The sequence below is a fragment of the Pezoporus wallicus genome, unplaced genomic scaffold, assembly GCF_028554395.1.
Source record: "Pezoporus wallicus isolate ANWC-B61680 ecotype Strahan unplaced genomic scaffold, APGP_CSIRO_Pwel_v1 contig_7856, whole genome shotgun sequence".
NCBI classification, from domain to species: domain Eukaryota; kingdom Metazoa; phylum Chordata; class Aves; order Psittaciformes; family Psittacidae; genus Pezoporus; species Pezoporus wallicus.
The window spans coordinates 209,793-235,247 of record NW_026639688.1 but is presented as its reverse complement, the minus strand read 5'-3'; the positions used below and the strand labels follow the sequence as shown (position 1 = coordinate 235,247).

General features: G+C 46.3%; 1 protein-coding gene across 1 annotated transcript in view; it reads left to right on the top strand.

The window, feature by feature from the left end:
• The window catches only part of AP2B1 (adaptor related protein complex 2 subunit beta 1), a 76,954-nt gene that overhangs the window by 35,770 nt on the left and 15,729 nt on the right, over positions 1-25,455 (top strand). Inside the window, exons 13-18 of the mRNA XM_057415500.1 lie at positions 1,328-1,587; positions 5,876-6,068; positions 16,520-16,561; positions 18,457-18,603; positions 19,872-20,017; positions 22,493-22,622. Of these exons, the coding sequence (XP_057271483.1) occupies positions 1,328-1,587; positions 5,876-6,068; positions 16,520-16,561; positions 18,457-18,603; positions 19,872-20,017; positions 22,493-22,622 (918 nt within the window). The remainder of the gene's footprint in view (positions 1-1,327; positions 1,588-5,875; positions 6,069-16,519; positions 16,562-18,456; positions 18,604-19,871; positions 20,018-22,492; positions 22,623-25,455) is intronic.

Here is a 25,455-nt window from a genome sequence, read left to right as displayed (position 1 = left end):
GTCTGTTGTCCCAGATATTGTATCTAGGTCCTTACAACAAAATGAGCTTAGCATGGTCGGTGCCATTACAAAGAGAGGTTTTGCTGTGTGCCTGTGAATGTCTCGAGACTGACAGCAGAGAGGCAGGTGATAGGAGGTCAGCAGCAGTGGGCATAATATCATGGAGGAGGAAAAGAACTACCAAGTAGGAAGGCTAATGAGGTGTATGATGTGTTGCCAGAGTTTAGTGGGGGGTGGAAGCTTCAAAAACCTTTACCCTGTTATTCTGCTGACGTGGGGATTAAAAATCCCAGTTCTCGTTTCCATGAACAGTTCAAACATGTTGCACTACACCACAACACCTCCCTCTCCCTAGAACGTTAGCTGCCAACTATCACCATTCACTTTACTGCTCTGGGCAGAGCTGTTGGAAAAGCGGAGAAATAATTAGCACTTCATGCAGAGGCAGAACTGTCTGCAGTGAAACAAGGCTGTTATTGACAGCTGGAGAACTGATGAAGGACCCTAGCTGTGTGTCATTAGCATCTTTACATACTTCATTAGATAACTAAAAGGCGGGATTAATAAGATCTCTTTTTGGTATGAAGAATATGGCTTATTAAGATCCATTCTGTAGCTCTGCAGTGTATTTTTGTCCAGCAGTGTCCTTGGGTAAGTAGTATATTTCCAGGAATCTTGGATCATTCTGTTCCAATGCGCATTATTGTATATATACTCTTACTGTGTGACAGAGTCATTTTGACCTATGTTCTTTTCTCCTATCAACAACCCTTGGAGTTCTCCTGATATTTACTGTTATGTCAAGTGGCAGGAGAGTTTGGAAAGCAGTTGAAGCCTTAAAGGGACCTTAAAGCTCATTCAGTTCCAACTGCTGCCAAGGACCAGGGACACCTTCCACTAGAGCAGCTTGCTCCAAGCCCCTGTGTCCAACCTGGCCTTGAACACTGCCAGGGATGGGGCAGTCACAGCTTCTCTGGGCCACCCTGTGCCAGTGCCTCGGCACCCTCGCAGGAAGAGCTTCTGCCTAAGAGCTCATCTAGGTTCCCCTCTGGCAGATTAAAGCCATTCCCCTTTGTCCTGTCCCTACAGGCCTTTGTCAAAAGCCCCTTTCCAGTTTTCTCAGGGGTTTTTGCCTCCTGAGCAGGATGCTAGGCATTAATACTTTGGTTCTTATTTCTCATTTTGGGATGTTCATCGCAACAAGCAGTTCATAACATCATTCTGAAGTTGGTGACTGGATGATTGGGGTTTTTTAATCCAGAAAAATGAAGTGATGACAGGCATTAGTCTGCTTCAGACCTGTGACTGATGTATTGCTTTGCCTCAGGATTCCGACAACCCAGACCTGCGGGATCGGGGCTACATCTACTGGCGCCTTCTTTCCACGGATCCAGTGACTGCCAAAGAAGTGGTCCTGTCGGAAAAGCCACTTATTTCTGAAGAGACTGATCTGATTGAACCCACCCTGCTAGATGAGTTGATCTGCCATATCGGGTCTCTGGCTTCTGTGTACCACAAACCACCCAACGCTTTTGTGGAGGGGAGCCATGGGATCCACCGCAAACACTTGCCGATTCACCATGGAAGGTAAGCTGAGGGCAACCCTAGTGATAATGGGCAGGACTGGTTGTTTCTTTCTAGCAAATAGTCCAAAAGATGCAAAGATCTTTTTTAACACTGTAGTGGGGGTTTTTTTACTGCTATTGTAAGGGCTTGCAGGTCATTCAAGGGGCTATTTCATTGTAAGTTTTACTCCTGGGTATGTAGCTTCTGAGTTCCTGGGTCAGAAGACAGAGGAAGTATCCAAGTTCTTGTGTGAGGAGAAGCTGTGATGTTTTTTTGAGAAGACACTGGCTATAAGCCCTCTTGGCAGGAGAGTTTGAATAAAAAAGCAGAAACTTTGGATAACTGGCTCAAGTGTCTCCTCCAGTAGGAGGGTGACTGTGGTTAAAACCCAGCATCTTTCAGAAGGATGCACTTCACTGATTTTCTAAGAGCTTTTACTTCAGCAACAGCATAGCTTTACAAGCCTCAGTTGTGTAGAGTAATACTAGTTCCCTGGAACAGGCAAGTACAGGGATCCTTTGCTGTTGGAATATAAAATGGGGAAGGACTGGTAAAACTACCTTTCTCTAGGTGCCTATAAAGCAAGGGGAGTGTAAAAGCCATCTAAGCCCCATCATTGAAAACTGTTTGGGCTTAAAAAGATGTCTAGACTGATGTGGTTCTGTCTAACCTTTGTGGGGAAGATGCTTTGGCTTTTTGTCTGGAGCTTTAATGATTCCCCATGATCACAGTCCCAGAAGTGGGTTAGATCTGCAAGAGCAGGCAGTACAGTAGTCCTTGGCTACAGCGATGTTGCTGTTAAGCCTGTTCCCATGGTTCCTCATTCAGGTAGACAGTGCTATTTGCACTAATGGCATTAAATACAAATGTAAGTGTGCTTTACAGCGGGAGGCAAAGTATCCAGGCTTACTTCTTAATATTCCCAAAGTGACATTTGGAGTGCTATTTTTTGCTGTTGTGCTGATAAATCAGTGTGCAGTGCTGCTCCTTTTCTATTTTCTGACACCCCTTCTCTGCTATTCTTAGCAACTAAAGCTATTTCTGTAATGACTAGCTTTGGGAAGCCGAATTGTTTTCTCCCTGCCTATGAAATCAAGTCTGACTTCACTGAGACCCAGGACCAGCAAGCACAAGTGTACTGGTTGGACAAAAAAGGCAGCGGATGCTCTCCATGACTGCCTCTTGTAGTCAAAGAGTTGGCTTCAATAGCAAAATGAGCTGGGGTGGGGGTAGCTTCGGTCTTTGGTATTACCAGCCTTCCTGTACAATGTTGTTTCAGGTCACTACAGAAGCTAATGTTTTAAGGGGGTTTAGCCAGCTCAAGGAGCTTTTGCAAGGAGCAGTCTTTCTACAGGCTTCTTGCTTATACTGTGTACGTGGTTTGACTCTCGTAGTTCATGCTCAGACAGTCTGGTGACCTTAAATCTTTTCTGACTGTAGCAGTATTGTACGCTGCCCTGGTGGTGTTTACTACTAAATTACCCATTACTTCAACATAAAACCTTCAGGCCTCAGTCAGCAGTGGCAAGCTGGGAAGGGCCTGGAAGGTGCTCAGTGGAGCATGCTGCATACTGATGTAGCGCTCTAGCCTGTTTGGAAAGTTAAAAAAGAGTGGTGTTACTTAATGGCTCACCTCATAAAGAGGCCCCTGTTGTGGTTTTCTGCTTTACTATTAGCAAAAAGGCATTAAAACTTTACAGGTTGATGCCAAGCTGATGTTAATGACCTCTGTATACCAAACTGCCCCTTTCAGCCATGAGAACTACAGTGAGCAGCTCTGCAGGAGCGTGGTTGTGAGAGCCTGAATTTGGGTATCCAGTATGATTTTACTGAATACTAAGAAACTGGGTTGCCTCTTTCTAGTGCTGAATGTGCATGAAAAGATACATGAAGATCCATTAGTTTAAGGCAAGTTGAGGGTGTCCAGGGATAGATAACCTCCTCATCTCGCTATTTGGAGTTACCATCATTACTTCTGCACTCTGGTAATGACCATTCTTGTGGCTGACCTCTCTGCTAGAGACTGAGGTTTTCCTTCAGATTGCACAGTGAGATAGAGGTAAAGCATGAATTTTAGAGATGTCCACAATGGATGTGGCTTAGGAGGATCAAGACAGCATTCTGTTGAGTCGATGGGCAGAAGTAGCTGCACGAGTGGTGCTTTCCTGGGTATAAACCTAGGAGGAGTTAGTTATGGTTGGCAGAATACTACATACATTGCATTTTGATTTCATTTTCATTTAATGTAGGACAGGTTCCTTTCAGCTTATATGAAGACCTACTGAGCAGCTCATGGGTGGTGAGATGTTCCTGCCTTTGCAATAAGCCCAAGTGTCATAGAGCTGCAGATGGATCCTAAAGCTGGGGGAGAAATCTCCGATTGCTTGGCAGTGTTTTTTCATGTGATGGCCCCCACTACCCCTGCTCAGCTGTAATGCAGCTGAGAAGTCTGGGGAGATGTCTGCAGGAGGAGGCTTGGGTAGGAGTCCCCATTCCCACACAGGCTATTTTTGATTCTGGTTAGGTTCTGACACCCAACGTCTGGAAGCCTCTGGAGGCTGAACTCATAGGAGAGCCCAATCTCCAGCTCATGTGGGTAAACCCAGCTGCTAGCCACTGCCCAAGATTACGAGAAAGAAATACCAAGTCTTTTTACCCTTTACAACCTATATATTCTTTGTTCATTTTTTTTCTGTCAAAGAAAATGCAAAGTTGTTCATACAAATCCCTTTGAAGAGCAATGGAAGGCTTTTGGTGCTTTTGTTAATACAAACTGACTTAGCTTTGTCCTTTCCTAATTTCTTGTTGGGCTTCGGGGCAGCTGCAGTTACACAAGACCTTGAAGGATTACTTTATCTCCATCAGAAGAAGGATGAGTAAGTGTTGAAGAGGTGTAGTGTTAAAGGGATTATATACTGGGAACGAACCGAGTGTGTGCACTACCGGCTTGTAATGTGCCTCTGCTCATACATGCTGTTCTTCCCTGTTCTCAGGTTGGGGGTGGGAGTGCATCACAGTAACCACTTGCTCTTCAAAACTATTTTAGCTAGCTGTTCAGCATATTCAGAAGTCTCCCTGCTGAAGCCAGAAGCAGAAAAGACAACTAATATTAGTTCTATTAGGGGTCTAAAGCTTTTAATGCAAAGAAGCTCTAGACCTTTTCCATTGCTGCCTGGTCGCTAATTCATTCTGTAGTACATACATTGCATCTCTTCCTCTATGCACTGAAGTTGGGAGCAGCTTACATGCTGGTGTGTCCTGGGTTCAGGAGAAAAAGCTGCTACATCTGAACCCAGGACACGTTGCTAAAGCTTTCCCCTCAGTAACTGAATAAGGATGAGGAAGAGAGTTGTGGCTACTCCAAATCAGGAGCTGCAATCCTCAACAAAAGAGCCCCAGCAATAAGCACCTTGTCAGGACGCTTTCCCTTGGCATTTATGTGCAGTTACCTGTTGGCTGCATCTGCAGTAACATGAGCTAGAAATAATTTTGTCAGTTACTGCTGGCAACAGGATAAAAAAATAGATTTTAAGAGAGCTAAAATATTAGTGTCTCTGGATTTAAAGAATAAATACATTGTAATGAGATCTCCAGGAGCTACAGTCAGTCATAGTTGGGGTTTTTTTCTCTCCTTGTTGTAAAATTCAGTGACAAGTGAATATAAAAGGTAACCAAACTGCACACGATGAGTTTTGGAAGCTGTATCTTGAACATTTCTAGGCTAGCAATCAGCATGGCTGCTAACTCAAAGGCAGTTATTGATAGAAGGGAAGAATCTGTTTTAGATTGAGATCTTGAGTTAGAAAAGAGTTGTGGAGCTTGGTGCTGGCCAGTAGAAGGTGGTTCATCCAGACCTGTGGGGAGTGCTTGAGTTTGCAGTGGTTAGAGTGAGGGCTCAAGGGTTGCTCAGTGCTAGGTCTCAAAGGAAATCTGTATTTCTCCCCCCCCCCCAGCATGTTTACATGTAGTTCTCCAAGCCCAGTGGGCTAAAAATCCGCTCTATAGGTTTCTTCTGAGCTGGGAAACCCTTATTTTCAGTGCTGTAGTCCATATAGTACTCATGGCTCACTGTTTTGGAGAGGTCTGTGATGCCCGAGGTGGGCAAATTTCATGCCTTTGTGAAGAACCACGTGCCATAACACACTGCCTTGTACATGGCAGTGGTCAGAGCAGCTGCTAGGATAAGGTATTTTAGATGGCTTTTGCTTATGAGCCACCTCTTGCTGTTTCCCCATGCTGGGAATCTGAAGCTGGAGACTGAAGGTCACTAATGTTTCTCTCTTCTGTTTCTTGTTCCTCCCTCCCATAGCACTGATGCAGGCGATAGCCCTGTGGGCACAACAGCCACTACAAACCTGGAGCAGCCACAAGTCATTCCATCCCAGGGCGACCTTCTGGGTGACCTTCTCAACCTGGACCTGGGACCCCCAGTGAATGTTCCCCAAGTGTCCTCCATGCAGATGGGTGCTGTGGACCTCCTGGGAGGAGGGCTGGATAGCTTGGTAAGCAGCATCCTCTTTAGCTTCAGCTGATGTGAAATAATTGGAGCTGTGCTTATCTCTGCAAAGCTGTGACCATTTGTGCCTGTAATGCTTGGATCACTGAGCTCCCAGTGCTGAGTCCTAAAACTCCAAGGGGATTTAACCAGTGTGACTGTACCAGCTTTCAGCAGGTTTTTCCTGCTATAAAACAACTGGTGGTGCATGCTGTAGCATCCCCACGGTCAGCAGATATGTTTGTCCCATGCTTTTGCTGTCTGTGGAAGCAAACCAAAAAGTTGTTTTAAGGATGTGAAGGATGTGCTTTGTAATTGGTTCAAGAAGGTGTTTGTTCCACACTGTTCCCACCCCTACTGAATTTCAGTGCAAAGCTCTCAGGGCTGCAGGCCGTAGCCCCGTGTCATCCCATTTGTATATTCTCCAGAGTATGCCATGGTTTAATATCGGTGACATTTTAATTGCAGTTAGGTCAAGAGAGAAGCACTCTGAGTAGTCCTCCCCATGCCATAGCTGCTCATAAGGATGTATTCTAGTGCTGACAGGGTCAGCCTCTGGAGTATGAGTAATCACAGGTTGCTTCTGCTCTGGGTGTGAGCTGGGCATGAGCTGCAATGAGAAAAACACTTAGCAAGGAGACCATGGAAGTGGTGAGGAGCTTGGTTCTTTGATCTAATGCTGGTAGCAGCCAGGCATTGAGGAGTGGTGAGTGCAGTTATCAGCCTGAGAGTTATTCCCATGGTGGGGAGCACAGCCTACAGACCCCTAACACCTTGGAGACTTGCCTACAGGGGTAGGAAGTAGCCTGGGTATACTTGCACCATGTAACCTGAGTAAGACTATCCCAGTGAACACAGGTGGGTGTTTTTCTGACCTACACTCTTGCTTTGGTTTGAGATTTGGCTTGTAATGAGCTGGCTTGGGTTATCTGTGTGCCTGGTTTAGGTGCATCTTCAGTTCTGAGTCAAGCTCTGAATAATAGAGGTAGGAGGCAGCTGGATGAACCCCAATGCAGCAGATCCTTATTTGTCAAAGATTTTTATTTTAAGCTGCCATAATCTTATTAAAGGCAGACATGAAGCACATTTCCAGCTCCAGCACTTCATGAGCTAATGAACTGGAAACTAACTGGCATTAGCATCCACAGAGGTCAGATGTGCTTTAGCCTCTCTGCCATCTAAACAGAAGTTTGCTTATTTAGCAGGGAGACTTCTTTTGCTGGGGAGGTAGGGAATTAGGGCAATAGATTAAGCTGGAGATGCTGGGAAAGCAGACAGTGAGCCCAGAGCAGTGACCTTTTTCAGCCTATGCCCCCTGCATCCCAAGATATGCCACTAAGAAACTGGTATTTTTAACTGTGTTAAGGCGTTGCAGCAAATGGTGCTGTCTGTCTGTGGCAGCAGAAATGCTTAGGAGTTAAATTCCTCTGCCCAAACCATCTTCCAGGCCACTTACAGTGAACCTTTGTGTCTCATTAGTGTCAGAGACTAATAAATGGCCACAGCAGGAGGGCTGAAACTTGGTTTTGGGAAGAGTTCTCTCGTAGTTGGCATTAATGGGCTTAATTTAGTGACCTGCTTTGGCAGCAGAGCTGACAGCTGATACAGTACAAGGCTTTTACTTAGTGTTTTCCTCAAGCCTTAAGTAAATCCATGGGGCTGTGAAGTGTGATCAAGCAAAGTGCTCATGGCTGGATGGGGAGGAGCTGTGCCTCTGGCTGCTTGGGCCAGTGCTGTCTCAGCTGAGTTACTAGATGGGGTGAGCACTAAAAGGAAAGTATCTGAATGGTGGTGAGTTTGGTTTCCCCTGGACTGCTTCCTGTTGAAGTGCTGTTGCATCAAATGTCTTCTCTCCTGATCCCTCACATGTAGAAGTGAGTCTTTTTCTGGTAAATCTCTGTGCTTCTCTGGCTTTTCCTTCCTTAATACAGACATTGCAAGTGACACCAAGTTGGACAAGAGTATTGATCTGCTTGAGGGCAGGAAGGTTCTACAGAAGCAGAGACTGGATTGATGGGCCAAGGCCAAACAGTATGCAGTTAACAAGGCTCAGTGCCAGGTCCTGCACTTGGGTCACAACTCCATGCACCACTACAGACTTAGGGAAAGAAAGACATTGAGGTGATGGAGCGTGAAGAAGGGACTGAAGCTGGTGAAGGGTTTGGAGCACAAGTCTTGTGAGGAGCAGCTGAGGGAACTGGGGGTGTTTAGTCTGGAGAAAAGGAGGTTCAGGGGGGACCTTATTGCTCCCTACAGCTGCCTGAAAGGAGGTTGTAGTGAGGTGGGGGGGGTCAGTCTCTTCTCCCAAGTAACAAACGATAGGACAAGAGAAAACGGCCTCAAGTTGCCCCAGGGGATGTTTAGATGGAGAGTAGGAAATATGTCTTCCCCACTGTCTTTTGGGCAGTGATGGAGTCACCTCCCTAGAGGTATTTAACAGACGTGTAGATGTGGCACTGAGGGACATAGGGTAGTGCTGGAGTTGGCAGTGCTGGGGTAATGATTGGACTTGGTGATCTTAAGGGTCTTTTCCAACCTAAGTGGCTGATTCTATGATAATGAGTCTAATGTGTGTGAGTGAATGTGATCTGTGTTTATTGGTGTGCGCATGTTTGACAAGTGTCAAGCTGAGTTAACCCTAACCTGGTATTAGCTAAATTGCTGGCCAGTGTCTCCTGGCTGCATGGCTGGGCAAGGGGATTGGCAGTTGGATCCTAGGCTAATATTAAGCCACATTTATGCAGTGCCAAAACTCAGGGTCCCGGCTGTTAGTGCAGCAAACAGTTCCTCTTTCTCTTCCAGATACCTTATACACACACCTTTTATGTTGTATTGCTGCCTAATTTGTTCTGCTTTGAAGTCTCCCTTTCCTTTACTCCTAAAGTCTTTTTTATTGCATTTCTTCTGCTGCTTTGCTGGGCAGACTGAGGCTCCCATACTCTTGCATGAAACATGCAGTGGTGGAAGCATCCCTCTCTCCTCCCCAGACCAGAGTTTACTTCACTTTTGGCCCTTGTGCTACCAGAAAGTAGCCCTTTTTGGTTGTGAATGTCAAGGGAGAGGTCTTCCTCTGCATGTGCTGCTTTGGTTTTACTTTTACGTCCCTTCTGTTGTCTTAAGAGTCTAAGTAAGAGTACTGGAACCAAGCGTGGCTGGGGTCTGATCTAAGGAAGGATTGAAGATGCATTTTCCAAACAGGAATTTGCCTAATGTAGTGCTTTGAAGATAGAGTTTTTACCACCTCTACTGTTGATCCCCGTTTTCTGCTCATCACTAGTGGATTCCTTTTGGATCACAGGTGACCTGAGAGGAGGCAGGTGAACATAGTATTAGTCAGTGGCATATTCTCTGCGTTGTGCATCCGGCATTAACTCTCAGCCTGAGCAGGGACATAAGTTGCTTTAATGCCAAAGCAGAGCAACCTCAAACCCTGCTTCCACTTTCCAAGCAACCTTTTGGTATGTCAAAAGTAAGCCTCTCTGTTAGAGTGGAAGAAAAGGGTTTGGGATGTGCTTGAGCTGATGCACAAAGTCATGGTCTGTTGCTGTGGTGGTGAGGTTGCATCAGTACTGCAAGTGTCTCAAAGGCAGCTGAAGGTCTGGAAGAAGCTGCTGCCAGGATCTGAGCCAGGTTGTCACATTCACTCACTGTCATGTGTTGAGCCCCTCGGAGACTTGTAGTAGCTCTTGTGTATTTGTTAAGGTCTCCTTTCCTTTGCAGGGGTGTCTGTCTTCAGAGGGATGCTCTTTCAGTGAAAGTCCCAACAGGACTAAGCAAGAAACAACAGCGGCATTAACTTCCATGGCAAATGTCAGTCTGCATCTCCTAAACTGTGGGTTTTTTTTTAAAGCCAGGCATTTATATAGAGACTGCATGTTGTAAAACTGGATAAACACCAAATTAATAGTGTTCATTGGAGTTTTCCTCAGCCTTGCTAGAGATTTGTCCCCATGACCAGTGCGAATCCAGCTGCTTGTAAGGTTCATTTCTTTAGTGAGTAACTATTTCATCACCTTAGTAAGTCCTGTAATTGGTATCAATGTAACATGCATATTGTGCATGCACAGATGCTGAGCATGTGTTAATAAAAGGGGGGGGGGGGGGGGGGGAAGCCTTTAGTTACAAGATGATATGCTTTGCTTATAGCCAGAGCATGCTGTATGACTTATGGAGAGCTGTTCTCTAGTGAACAGAGCCAGCAGTGAGCCTGCTGTGGGTTGTGCCCCTATTTGCCACCCTGGGCAGACCTCTGCTTTGCTTTCTTGTCTGTGAAATGGTGACTAAGCCCATTGTTACAAAGCTGTCGAGATCTCCACAGTGTGAAGTAGTGATGTGGGAGAAGCAAAACTTGCTTGGACAGCAGAATGCCGGATGCAGAGTTGTGCATGCTGAGAGCTGATGCTTTATCCCCTTAAAGCCACCTCATCAGTGCCTAAACTTAATTCAGATTATAGGCAGCCCTCCAAATCCTGGTTTAGTGTTGATGCAGCGCTTTGTACACTGTCTGTGTGTGCTCTAATGGGTCAGGGTCACTTTGCCTTTAAACCTTTCTGTGTGTTCATTTGCTCTGAAGATCCACAGGGCATGAGAGCTCGGGCTGGGAGCCAGGGAGGCTGGCTCTAAACCTGGGGGCAGAGCAGTAAATCTGTAGGAATGGACATGCTTGGATTGTCTCTTATGTAAGGATTTTATTTAATACTCTAGCCACTCATCTACAAGACTATTATTGATTCAAGGCTGGCAGCTGATCAGACTGATTTATGTCCTGAATTGTGAAGCTGGTTGATAAACACTGCAGTTTTCTGTAATACCTGGGCTGGTTTGGGCTGTTCCAGGTGGAACTGTGCCCCTCTATGGAATCAGGTTGGACATAAGGGGGGGCTGACCCTAGAGGTCTCCTCTGCATGGTTCAGGGCTGTGTCCTACTGCTCTGCTTGCTCTGAAGCATGGTGGAGGGCAGGGACATGAGCTCTAGGGTAACTCTCCCATGGGGTGTCCTGGGCTCTGGATGCCTGTAGGCTTGGCAGCCTGGGAAGAAACCCTGTTCCTGCAGTGGTGAGTGCCTGCCTGATCCGAAAGGGTGGTCACTCCTCCCTCGCTGGCGCTTTCAAGTGGAGAGTTCAAAGTTTGGCCTCAGTGGACAGCACCCTGGCTTGTTGAGGTTGATCAGGGACTCACCAATGTTGTATAAAAGGAAAACCTACTGAGTTATTTCACATGCCCGGAGTAGGAAGCCTCACATAGTTGTTGAAGCCCAAAAGTGCCAACTTCCCCTCCTGGCTCTGCAGATGACTTACTGTGTATAATCTTAGGAAAGCTACTTCATTTACCTTTTCCTGGAACTACAGTGTGAACGTGCCTATACCAGGTCAGCCCTAACATCCATTTATGCAGTGGATGTGATGCTTCCCCAGCCTCCAACAAGGTGCTGAGCATCTCCTTTCATCTGGGCTGTTCTGGTTTGGTGATCTGCAAAGGACATCTGTTAGGAGTTCTGACAAAGGGCATGTGTCCATTGCTGGAGCAGTGCTGATCCGGAAAAGGAGCTCTTCTGGTGAGTCACTCATTCATGTCTGATTTAAGGCTTTTGTTGCTGCAACAGTAATAGGACTGCTAGAGCTTTGCAGAGCTGCTTTTTTACACTTCAGAAATAAAGATGTTAGCACTTCGTTTCATTTGCTGATGGAAATCATTCAGCAAGGTAAAGCATTAGTAGTTAAGTGCTACTGGAACTAGTGGCTACGGTATTGGCAGCGTAACCCATCCTCTACCACCTTTGTCACAGCTCACCTTGGTTTGGACAGTAGCCTGGCTTGGTAGCAAGAAAACAAACACATAAAATAGGCAGCAAATGAGGTACTGAAAATGCCTCAGTGTGAGCCACAGTGGCATTGCAATGAGATACCTACATCAGGAAGTCAGCAGATGTAGACCATGCATGATCTGTCCTGCACTTCAGATGTGTCTTAACACGGTTAGCCCACCTCAAATGGCCTTCTAGCAACCCTGCTCTCAGCGTTTCCTTCAGCCCCATAGCCTGATTGTCGTTAGGTAAATGCCTGGCTGCTGTGTTGAGGGCATGCTCCCGTCTAGCTCCTTGACATGCTTAACTCTTGGTTTGGGGTGTGAGGGAGAGGGGAGGCAGCATTTGTCCCCTGTTAACCCATGAATTGTGGCTCTATGAAATGCATAACAGCTCTGAAAGCCCTGGAGATGCGATGGATGCAAGGCAAAGCGGTTGCTGAGCAGTGGTTGTTGCAGCTTGTGTCCCTGGCTCCACCTGGTTATGTTTTGGAGCTCCAAATGCCTCACGTCATGTTGCAGAAGTGATTGTAACCCCTCCAGATCACATGAATGCTTCAGCAGTCACTTCATTATGAGCTGCTGTTAAGATGCAAATAAACCCTGCTAATGCAGTAACTCCAGCACTGCTGCACTTCATAAGTCAGCGTAACTGCTTACACCGAGCTGGCATTACAGGGCAAATGCTCTTCCACTGCAGAGCAACACCATCCAAGCCAACTAATACAAAGTAAAGATACCAGTGCAGTTTGGGAAGAGGTTTTATTGATACAGGATGGAGCCTAGCTTCTTTAAACCCATGTGGCTGCTCGAGTGCTGTTATGGCAGGATGGGTTTGGAGGGAATAAAGAGAATTCCTCTTTCAAGAACTTTGTGTGTTTGGTGGCCAAGGCTCCCTGTTCATCCCCTGAAGCCCTCAGCTCTTCACCCTGGGTAGAGGCCTTATGCTCTTCAGCAAGAGGCAAGCCTGTCAACTATGGGCTCAGGATCAGGGCTCTGCAGCGCTTTGAGTTCCCCTTGGCCACCAAGTGGCAACTCTAATCCGCGCCACCTTCACAGCAAGTCTGAGGAGGGTTCACAGTGCCGTTAGCCTGGTCCTTTCCTCCGTGGGGCTGTTGCCTGCTCTCATGTGATGCAGGTTCATGTTGTCCTCCCAGTAGGAGTGGCTGCCCACCCCTGAGATGAATGGAAATGGTTAACCAGAGCTGCCAGCCCTGGGGAATTGGTTCAGCAGCACTTCACGCCTGACTAATATCTGCTTCTTTCCTTCTGCACTCTGCCTGTCACTCCAGATGGGAGAGGATTGTCTGTGGGTAATTGGTTCCTGTTCCCTCTGCCTTCCTCCTTCCCTCTTAATCACACACATTGCTGTTACCGTCTCTTCCATCGTTTTGAGTTTGGAATAAAGTTAGGTCTTGGGCATCGTGCAGGAGGGCTGGGTGAACCAGACCTGTAGTTTCTGAATGCGGAAAGCATTGGTGCTGTAGGAAGGTGACAGGAAAGAGAAACAGAGAAAGGGATTTCTGTCCTGCTGCAGTGGGTTGTGCAGCACGGGTCTGATGTGGAACTGATTAGTTGTTCACTAACTTTCCCCCTTTCATTTCTGTTGAAGTATATGTGTTGTCACTTCTCTTTTCGCTATGTTAGGTAGAGCCAACTCTGGCTCTAGGGACCTGGTGAAGCTGCCAGCTCCTTGGAGCTTGCTCTGCAGCTTTGTAGCACATCTGCAGCACTTACTCCCAAGCTGGGAGCTAAAAGAGTGGCAGCCTGCTGTGTGCAGACCCCTTCTGTGAGTAAAGCAGGGCTTCAGGGGGAGCAGGTCAGAGCTTCCTGGCATTGAAAAGAGATCCTTTCTACCAGAGAGGAATTAAGTGCAATCTAGAAATGTAATGGTAAATTCTATGAGCCAGTGAGGCTTTTTTCTCTGCGTTGTAGGGGGTGAGAGCTGGAATCTTGGCTCAAGACAGGCACTAAATCCAAATTCTGCTTTTCCCCCAAGGCCTGACAATTAGGGAAGATGAAAGGCTTGCTGATAGCTTGAGGAACCCCAATATGTTATGTTACTCCTCACAGTGAAGACACACAGATACCAGTGTACGGGTTTCTCTGACGTTGGATTCCTAGCCTGCAGCTTCTTATGATGAGTGTAGTAGGAAGTGGTACAATAGTTAACATCTGGCTTCATTATGCAGAATTATTCAGTCATTTCCATAATACCCTTTGTAAAATGCTTGCTGCTTGGTAAACCAGTCTTTCTCCTGCTTCAGACAACAGTACCCGAAATCCTCCATGCATACAGTAGTATCTGGAAATGAACTGGATTCTTTACCTTTTTCCTTTCTCCTCTGCACTTCACTGCCTGTCAGTATAAAGTGTAAAGTTCATCTGCATGCAGGACTATGAATAGTTGCATTTATTACTCCTCAGTGAGCCAGTAACAAGATCTAAATGATCTGATGTATTAATCTAAAACACGGCTTGGCTTATAGAGCAGGCTGTAGCACAAAACTCTGCTCTGCCAGGCTCTTTCAGAGGGGAAGACCTGACAGTGTAATAAGCGCTATTTTATAAGCTTAGTATTAATTGGATTTGCATCCTCTGGCTGGCTTCCTTCAGTCTGTGCCTGATCTTTCTTTCGACTTTGGAACTGTTCAGTGTTACCTCTTCAGTAAGAGAACACAGAGCACTGCCATGGACAGCAAGAGGATGGGTTGCTCTGTGAAGAGGTGCCTGTTGCAGAAGATGAGGGATGTCCTGTAACTTTCTACCATGACCTCAAGTAGGGATAAACTGAGCTTCACACAGGATAAAAAGAGCTCTTAAGGCTTCTTAACAAAAAGCAAATTGTGTGTGATTTGTACTTCTCTGACACCTACTCATGGTAGCTAATGTTGCATTGGGTGGCTCCTGTGGGTACCAGGGGAAGGAGAGGTGCCGGGGATAGAAGGGGGATGCAGAACAGCACAGTCAGATTTTAGTATTGTTGGAGGGTAGTTACCATCTGTAAATCACTCTCTTGCAATTCACTGCTGTTCTCAAGGCCTTTTATCCTTTTTATCTGTGCTCTGAGGGAGAGAATTACGAAGCTTTATGGTATCTCTTGACCAGCGTAAAGTACATTTGCCATGAGATCTCCTGGGGAGCAGGCTATTGGGGACCAGAACACAGTTGAGGTTCCAAGTCTTTTGTGCAGAGAGAAAAGGTTGGAGCCTTTTTGGCTTTAAGCACAGGCTTACCTGGAAGCTTCTGGTGTATCTTTTTAGATATCTTAACATATCAGCATATATTTGAACACCATATCTAGAGCCTTTGTTGACCCAGTTTGTCAAATGCTTTTTAAAGCAGATAGACCTCCCCAAACCTTGATCAAATGGAAGAGCAAAGACATCTAGATCTGTGGTGTTGTGGTCTGCTAGTCCAGCCTTTTCCCCCTGGGGGTTGGCTTCTACCTCACCGCTGCACTTGCTTCATCCTCCATGCACATTGCTGGGGCATGATCCTTATCTGAATGTGACCAAAAAAGACCCTGCAGTAGGCAAAAAGCTACCATGGTCTTCTGAAAACAAAAGCCTAGGACACAGATATGCCTGGAGATGTCTCTGTAGTGAATAACCACTGCAGATGTATGCTTATTTCCTCCTGGCTATCAGTCATCTATCAAGTGCTTTATAAATATTCACAGGAGTGATGTACTTGCAAACAGCACTTGTAGTCAGCATTGGAGTCTGTCCTGATCACTGAGGTATCTGAAGCGTGTAGAATGGTATGGGTGTTTCAAAACTGGGCTTTATCACTGAGAAAGTGGTCTGGATGCTTTGTAAAGGGAGTTCATGGTAGGACAGCTTCTAGGTGGGCTGCAGGATGGTTTGGCAGAAGGGCTCCAGAGAGGGTTTAGTGTTTATGGAGGGTTGCGCGGGTGGTACACAGCGGCTATTTCAGTCGCTTCAAGCTGTAGCTGTGTAGCTTGGCAGAGATCATTACTGAAACATTCTAGTGCACTGTAAGGTCTCTTTACTATTTGAGTGGCCCATTAGATCATGAAGCTAGTTTGTTCCTGTCTAAGGGAGGGGAGCATCTTCAAAAGGAAGAAAAGCCCACCTCTCCAGGCTGTTGTAATAGCCCGTTCCCTTTCTTCCTCCTTACTGAATAGAGCCGCGTGTCAGATGAACGTAGCCAGGATGCGTTGTGTTTTCCTGTTGTTCGTAGTTGTTCCCTAGAAAACCAAAGCTTTCAGGAAGTGAGCTTCCTGTCAGCTTTATGCCATTTCACAGCTACCCCACTGGGTTTTGTGGAGCTGCTCCGTGCTGCAGGCAGGCACCGTGGTGGGCTGAAGGGAAAGCGCTGGTGCACGAAGCACAAAGAACTGGGCAGAGATTTTGGTGCAGATGACAGGCGCAAGAAGGGGATGAGCTTTTGTTCTTGTTAACCTGCAAAACACCCCCGTCCACTGTAGGTGTGTGGGGGTAGTTCTCCAGCAGCTCTGCTCACGCAACAGCAAAAAAGCCCCTCTGTTCCCTGTGCTTTCATTGCATTTCTGTCTGTCCTATGCGTGGCAAGTGAGGGAGCAGTGTGAGCAGCCCAGCTCCACTCCAGCCTGCTGACACTTGGCTTAAATGAACTCGGCCTTTCTCTCCTCTTTCTCCTTCTCTCTTTCAGCTTGGCAGTGACCTTGGCGGGGGCATTGGAGGAAGCCCGGCAGTAAGTGCCATTCCTTTTTTTTCCCCAATTTCAAAAGCTGCTCAAAGCTCGGGGTGTTTCAGTACAACCTCACCCATTATGGGCTGGAAGATGCTTTAAAATCCCTCAAGATGTTTGAAAATGGACAAACGCAACTGAAACACACAGGTCCCCATCTGTGTTGCTTTGAGTCCAGATGTCACCTGGGCTTTCCTAAGAGCAGCCACGGCCAGAGCTGTTGACTGTCTGCTTAGCTCTTCTTTCTCAGAGCTTTTGGGTTGAGCATCAGCATTACCACTAGCAGTACCCCAGTCCTTGTGCAGCTGCTTTGGGAGCTGAAAGGCCAAGGTGCTTACCTCTCTACTCACAAAGCCTGCTCTGCTGTAACCCTAACCCAGTGTCTCCATGGGCTTGTCTGAACTCAGTGCTTTTCTCCTCCCAGATGCCACATAAGGTTTTTTCGGAACATCAGGAAGAGGTGCTTTGAGCTTTCCTCCTGCATGTGGTCAGTGCTGAACTCTGCCGGCCACCGGCCTCCTCCTCTGTGCCTGTGCTTTGTGAGTGTCCTAGTGCCTAGAGCGCCTGCCAGGACATGGGAGACTTTCAGGCTGCTTCCACAGCACCCTTGACTTCAAACGCATAGCAGCTTCTTCCAATAAAGCATGGGAAAAGGATGCAAGGTGGCTGGGAGATGCAGTGAGCAGGAGGGAGCGTGTCTCCAACCCACAGCCAAAAGCAGTCTCCTGGAGAAAGCTCCAGTCCCTCTTCCCAGGACTGTGTAGGCAGTAATGCAGTGAGGAAAGCATACTCAGTTCTGGAATGGGGGCTTTTCGGAGACCCTTGTTCTGGCTGCAGTCATTCTCTCTCCTTTTCCTGTGACTCCTGCGTTCCTTTCTAACCTCAGCACCAGGGCAGAGGAGAGCTGGTGGCACAGTGTACCTGTAGCCCCCAGGCCATACAGACCAGCATATGGGAGATGCTTACACTATAGAGATTGTACTTACAAAGCCAGGACTCTGCCTTCCTGGGCCATCATAAACCCACCAAGCAGTCGTGTAAAAGCACCAGTCCTCCCTGTCCAAGGGGTTGACTGAACACCACATCTCAGGTGGGTTCCTGAGCAACAGAACAGCAATGAGACTTCAGACCTGCCATCCGTATTTCCTATTGCCTGCCTTAGCCCTTCTGCCTGTCCCTGGGCTGCTGACTGGTGAATCCTCTTCTCAAGCACATAATTCTTCCTGCTCATAGTAAAGGAGAACTTGGGAGTCTAACTAGAGAGTGACTGTCCCAACTGGAGCTGGGCACCTAAAGGTTAATCCTCCAGGTCTGGTGCCCTCATTTAAGTCCTGAGAGGGAAGGATTGCCCTTGTTGCAGAAAGATTGTCCTGTGGCAGAGACAACTAGTTCTGCTTCATGTAATGAACCTTTTGGACCATAGTGCTGAGAATGCAGAGCTCTGGCTTTGGGTGGGAGTACACAATATGATCATGACTCCCTTGCTATCTCTGGATATGCAAAATCATGAAGAATCCTGAAGACTGTCATAGTTGGGGGAAGATTTGAAGCGTGTTTTTCTTTCCCCTGGGTTTATATAGGGTAGATCCACAAAGCATATTGTTTTTATGAGGAGGAGAGATGGAGAAGAAGGATTCCTCTACAGTGGGAATAGGTAACTGGAGCTATAAGAAATGATGTGAAAGCTATTGCATGGTTGAGGCGATAGCCAAGTGTAGGGATTAGTTGCCAGGAGCTTTGGGATTCAAATGCATTATTTAGCACTATTGATAATTCAGCAGGGAAGCTGCAAACGGCTTTAAAATATTGAGTATATTGCCTGAATTTGTGCTTTATTTAATAAGTAGTGCTCTTCATGCGTGATGTTAATCAGTGCTTGTTTTTTCTACCCCCTCCAGGTGGGGCAGACCTACATTCCCTCCTCTGTGCCGGCCACCTTTGCCCCTTCACCCACCCCGGCCGTGGTGAGCAGTGGACTCAATGATCTCTTCGAGCTCTCCTCTGGTATAGGCATGGCTCCTGGAGGATATGTGGCTCCAAAGTCTGTACGTAAGGAAAAAGAATCATCCTCAGTATATTGCCTTACCTTGGGCTACAAGAAGTCAGAGGTTGCTCGCTTGTCCCCTTTATTGTGGGTCTCTTGTGCTATTGGGGCACCCAATTCAACTCAGTCCCATTAGGGATGCTCAGGCAGTGTAACTGTGTTGGAGACCGTGGTAATTGTAAGTTATATACTTCTGTGTCTTTAGCAGTTCCCTCATTTTTCCTGTAATAATATTACTCCAAAGACCAGCCCTTGTAAGATAAAAGAATCTCAATTTTGTGCAAGCAGCTCTTTCCTGGAGACCTGCTTCTTAGCAAGCTTCCCCAGGAAACTGAGGGCGGGATGCAATTTGCTCCAGCTTTCATAGAAGATACGTTTATTTGGAGGAATCCAGTGTGACAGTGAAGGTAAAACCACGTGATTGATGAGCACACTGCAGCGTAATGCAGAGAAACGCTCTGTTAGTGACAGAGATCACAGATGCAGTGACTGAAGTGTGCTTAGTCTGAAGGGCTTGTGAGATACAGAATGTGGTTCTGCCAACAGGCTGTGGGGGAGCTCAGATTCAGCCTTTCATGCCTGAAAGGGAATAAACAAAACTCAGCACCCTGATTAAACACTCAATGGATGAGTAAGCCTAAGTCATCCTATGAAATCTAGGATCTCAAGGTACTGCAGAGCGTACTCAAAGCTTTTGGTCTTTAGCTTGCTAGTAAATAGTACACCGTATGTAAGACCGAGTACGAAAGACCCCAGTAATTTTGAGCTAAGAAGTACTTCATCTTGCACCACTCAAATGTGGGTCTGGGTTTTTCCCACAGAGATGGTTTGGGAATTCAGAACCCAGGCAGGTAGTAGTATCAGCCCTGTGATTTTATTTGGTTCAAACTTTAGTGTTGTCCTGCCTCTAATAGCCCAACATGTCCTTGGAGAAGCCTGTCCATCAGCAGACTTGGTAAGTGTTGCATTAGTGTGATGGACACAAGCTTTCCCTGTTTTGTGCACACTAATGCTATAGTATATTTGAATTCTTAATGTGAGTACTGTGGGCAAATACAGATTAGGAGCAGTGAGCTTATTACTCATTGGTGAGCTTGATCCTTTCAACACCCCATGTTGTGTCTTCCCTGTAGTGTTTCCTTAGCATTTGTGGGCTTGATGCGTCAATGTAGCTGAATTTCCAGACTCAGGACTTTGTTGCTTGGAGAACTGCACTTGTTTGTTACCTTCAGGCCAGACTTATGCTGAATGACATCTCTTGTGTTCAAGGTTTGGTTGCCTGCAGTGAAGGCTAAAGGACTGGAGATCTCAGGCACATTCAGTCACAGGCAGGGACACATCTACATGGAGATGAACTTTACCAACAAGGCTTTGCAGCACATGACCGACTTTGCCATTCAGTTCAATAAGAACAGGTGAGAAATCAATCCACTTCCTCTGTTAAAATGATTGCATGCTCCTATGAAAGGAGTCTGTGTCTACGTGGATAGATACAGGGAGGACTTTTATGTAGGTATATGATGCAGTTATGGAAACAGCTGTATGATGCAGCCTGAGCTCTCCATCACACCCCAATTGTGTGAAATGCCTGGAAATACAGACTGATAAATCTGTGAGGCAATGGGCAGCAGACGGTCTCCTAGCTCTGAAACAGCATCTCCCCCATTTAATCTCTGCAGAGTTTTAAAGGAGCCTCATGAGTTGTTAGGCAGGTTAGTGGTTTTATAGCCAGTAAGAGCCCCGAGGAAAGCAAGAGCATAAACAGGCAAGCATTTGAGCAGCACAAGTATCAGTCTGTAATGCCTCCACCTCCTGACTTAATTGCTGTGCTGCCCCTCAGACTGTCTGGAAATACAGGTCTCATTAATAAAGCTATTTGTCAGGGAAGAAGTTGCAAGTTAAGAGCCTGTGGCACATGTTTTCCCTCTAATTGGCAGCAAAACAATTTTGTCAGAAGGAGCAGCCACTTGAGTGTTTGGAGCATACAGATTGTTCTCTGAAACCCATCTCAGCCAAAAGACATGACATGGCAGTACAGCCATGGTGCCTTCCCACAAATAAGCCTTCCTAGTCAGCTTATCTTGTGGTTTGCTCTGTGTTATCTTGAGCAAGGACCAGCCTGCTTCTTGTTAAGAATGTGAAGGTTATCTTGTGACTGAAATGCTCCCCATATTTCTTAATATCCTTTTGCTGGAAAAGGGTTCTCTGTACTGCAGATCCACTGAAACTGTCTCTTTAATATCACTGTTAGCCTTGCAAATGTGGGATTTCTTGGGACGAAGAAGATTTACTTACAAAAGTCATTATGCTAACTAAGTCTTAGTAAATGTTCTCCCTGGACTGCTGTATTTTCTGGAGAGTTTTGCTAAGCTGCTGTGTGCAAATACTTCATGCAAATTGGCCTGAAAAAAAGCTGGTTTGCTTGTGATTTTTCCCCATACATCAAGCTGTGTTCTAGCCACACCTCCACAGTACTTCTCAAGGATGCAGCAAGTTTAAATACTGTACAGTAAACCAGCAGCTTCTCCCTTTGCAGCATCTCAGCACACATTCTGTATACAACCTACTACTGTTTACTCTTCTACAAATACTGTTCTCCTGCCACAGCTTTCCACGGTGGCTGGTGCATTGGAAAGAGCTGCAGTGGGCTGGCAGTTTAGGTCTAAATATTAAGGCTTGCAACTCGGAGGTTTCTATTGCGTTTCCCCCTCTCCTGCTGCTACTAATCACATTCACTGCAGTCTTGGGATAAAGCCCTAAAAAAAAAGGAAAGAAAGCTAAAGCTCTAGCGTGCTGGAATACCAGGCACTTAGTAGCAAAATACAACTTTGTTTTCCCTCTGAGTCTTAGGGAAAACACTAGGGCTTATATCCCCCAAGGTGAAATGGCTGCAAAAGGCAAACCACGTGGGTAGGCCCTTGCTGAGAATATTCTTGTTTCAGCTCCCTAAGGCTGAAAATAAAGAGAACAAAGAATGGGCATCTCCTGGTTTCTGAGAGTGACAAACCCAATGCACATGCACCGTGCAGAGGCAGTCTCAGTTTCGTAGTGGGTAAAATAGAAGTACACACCTATGTTTTTGTTGCTGTAAATATCACTTCTGAGCTCATGTGAATTCTGCTAAAGAGAAACACAGTTGTGAGTGGACAGACTGTGTTATGAATCTGTGCTTGCATCTCGTTTTGAAACGAAGCTAGTACATAGTACAGAGGTGTTATGGTAAATGTTAGCTGCTTCCCTCTTATCCACATGAAGTAGAGATGCCTGTGGAATTAAATGCCTCTTGGACTGAAGGGCAAGTAACCATTTGCTTTTCTATGGTGGTATATAGCCCCAGCTGAAGGAGCCTCAAACCAAGCAACAGAGCCAGACACTGTCATTTGGGACCAGACAGCTGGCTGTGTTGATTCATTTGTTCTGCAGTGCTCTGCTACAAACCTCCTTGGCTATTTGTTCTGTGTTGGCTTCAGTTCCTTCTTCCAGAGCTCCCAAAGATACAATAGCCGTGGAGTGTGTGTGATACACTCTGTTTGCAGTGCTCTACAGCTCTGTAAGAGTAAGCCAAGAGGCCCAAGTTTGAGGTCAGGGGCTGCTCCTTGCTGGGCAGGCTGCTGCTCAGCACATAGACCAGTATGGTGTGGGTAATGGAAGAGTTCCCAGATGCTGGTCCCCTGGGCAGGATGGTGCACATTGCAGTGAGGCCGACCTGATTGAGTTTCCTATGCTTTGTCCTACTTTGAGTGCTGTTTTGAGCTGTGTTCCTCCCTTTGAGTGACAGCAGGGGCAGCTCAGGAGTAATGGAAGGCGAATCAGCTTGTGCTTGGCAAAAGAGGAGTAGGTGCTGGTCAATGCAGTGCTGCTCTCATTGCCTCTGTTTTTCTCTTGCTCAGCTTTGGGGTCATCCCAAGCACCCCACTGGCCATTCACACACCTCTGATGCCAAACCAAAGTATTGATGTCTCCCTGCCCCTCAACACTTTGGGACCAGTCATGAAAATGGAGCCTCTGAACAATCTCCAGGTAAGGATTGGCTCATTCTATACAGGGGGAGAGAGCAGCAGGTGCTCAGCCCAGCTTGTTCAGCCCAACACAATGTGGTAAGACTCTAGGAACAAAATACCATGTGTGTAGGGTAACTAGGCAGACTTACGAACTGGTCTGAACAGAGAAAGTGCATGCCTGGGGTGGAGGAGGCAGCAAGAGCTGTCACCAAGAATTGAGGCAATTAAAGGAATTGCAGGAAAGATGGCAACTACTGAGTGATTAATACTTCTTTAGTGCTCTTAACTTGAGGGTGCTTTACAAAGAAATTGGCACATCCCTGCCCCAGATAGCTTAATCCAAGGCAAACAAGATGTTCCAGGAAAGGCAGAGGAGAAATGACGTGAGCAGCTAATGTTTCATTAATGAGGCTGTTGCTGCATGTCAGGGACAGCATTCCCTAGATGAGGCTTTTTATCAGACTGGGCTGCCAATCTGATAAATAAACCCACACCAGATCCAGGAAGATGCTCCCCTCTGGTTTTGACCAGAGATTGTCTCCAGCAGTCCTGATGTGCCTCAAGGGTGTTGGTCTTGAAGTACTTCTCAGGCAGACAGTTCTACCTCCCGTGTGCAGCCACTGTGGAATGGAGCTCAGTGAGGGACTCCTGCCTCTTCTCTGTGTAGCTGGGTCCTCCAGGATGGTTTTCCCAGTATTCCAAAGATGTGGTTAACTTGCTCTGTAGCACACCTCACTTGCCTCCAGTCTCCAGGAGATGGAACTCGGTTGTGTTCCTGTAGCGTAGCAGCCCATAGAGGGGAATATTTTGAAGTAGCTCATTCTCTTTTTAGATTAAGAGAATGCAATGAAGTTACTATTTATTCTGCTTGAGCAACTGGGTTTTTTTTCCCTTCTTTTGACTTCCATTCTGGGGCTTATGACTTATTGATGAGTCTTTGGGCAAACAGCTCGAAATAGCTTCTCTGGCGCTCAAACGAGCAGTCCTACACTCGGGCTCTGAGCTCAGTCATGCGATGGAGCATGTGGACAGTGTATGAATTACATGTGCTTGTCTTCCACAGAGGGCCCTTCCAGCTTGTGGAAAAGCTGGATTCCCTCTGTATCCAGGTCATGAGGATGAGTCTGTATTACTGCATTTGGGTCAGACGTGGTAAAGTCTACCTCCTGCTCTGAAGGAAGTTTGGAAGGCTCTAGGAGGTGACAGTTGTCATCTGCCATAACGCTGGGGACTCTCACAGAGGCACTCTCAAGTTGCTGCTTCCTTTGATCAGGAAGGAAGTGGAGTATTTGGATTAGTCAGTCTCCAAAGGAATCAGAACACAGTTTGTTTCTTGCAGCAGCATCTTCTGCTAGAACAAAGCAAAGAAAAAACATGCGAGGAAACCTCCAACTACCTTATATTGAGACAGCAGAGCATTCATTAGTGCCAGACTTCATTGCAAATTTGCTAGCTCTCTCATTGCCATAGAAGTTGGCTGCCCTTTTACAATTGGGGAAGCTGCCATATGGAGTAATAGTATATTTCTCTGCAAAGAGTTGAATCATGATAGCAGATGCCAAGTTAAAAAGAGCACTCCCCTTACTTTTTTGACAGCAGTGGGTTTGATGGAGATCTGTCATTGCCCTGACAGCCAAGGCTCTGGTTTTGTTTTGTGAGTTCACGTAGGAATTATCTATCTTAAAACATTCAGAAATCGTTTTGGTGACCTACTTAGGGAACAATTTATAGCATAATATAGGAGTAGAGAATACAAATGTTCCTGTATTCATTGAAGAACCAAAACACTCATCAAGTTGAATTTGCTTAATGTGGTTTTTCTGAGCTGGGGAACATTGAAGTAGATGCAGGGCTGGTTTGAACCTCAGGACCTTATGTTCATCTGTTCTGGTGGGGTTTTTGTTGTTCTAGTAACAAGAAAAATAACTCCTGAAGTAGCTAAACTGATAGCTTTCAACTTTTGTCATGTAAATTAGAAGCTTCAAAGCCTAGTTGTACGTCCTTAGGCAACTATTTCAAAAGTAATGAATTCAAGTCTTGTTCAGGTTATTTTTATTACCATTTCTACTTTTTTGCCCAGTACAGCTGGTTTAATCTTAACATTTGTAATCATGGAAAGAGACTGAAATACGTGGCAAGTTAACAAAGGGCCATTTTACAAGAAGATGAGGAAGACTGAAATATCTTCAGAGGCTTTCTTGGGTAAAATATAACAGAAGTCTTCTGTTCACCAGTCACCTTGCATCTTGTGAGGCTGAATGCCAGGCTTCTCCCTCCCATCCTAAAGTAGAGATGATCATTTTCTGGACCTGTTAACTCAGATTCAAGCCCCAATCAAGCAATGATTTATTCAGAGGGTAGAGTTAGACTGGACAGAGCACTGTAGGGGGCTGAATGGACTCCAGCCTCTGCTTTCTGGCTCATCATTTTTTGCCTCTTGCAGATTTAAAAGCTGCTGATGGATGCCTTTGGAGTGCACCAGTTGCTAAAGAAAATCTGACTTAGTTATTTGTGCACTGCTAAATTCTGCTTGGGGATGCTCTTGCAGTGCCCTGTCAGCCCTTCAGAGGCTACTTGGCACTTGTAGGTGCTGTGGTTCCCCTGCCCAGAGCTGTCTCTGCAGAGCGCAGCGCTAGTAAATGATAACAAGTTCTTGCCCAAGGTGTACAAGAGGCTGCATTGAGCTCTGTATCTGATAGCCAAGGAGATGACTATTAGTTGTACAGGGTCCTGTAGTTGCCTTTTGACAATCAAAGCAGTGATACCCCTCTGCTGACATGTAGTCAGGGTTGTACCTAGTGAAACAGATGTGGTGGGTGAGGTATCTTTGAGACCTTGAGCTCTCACACACA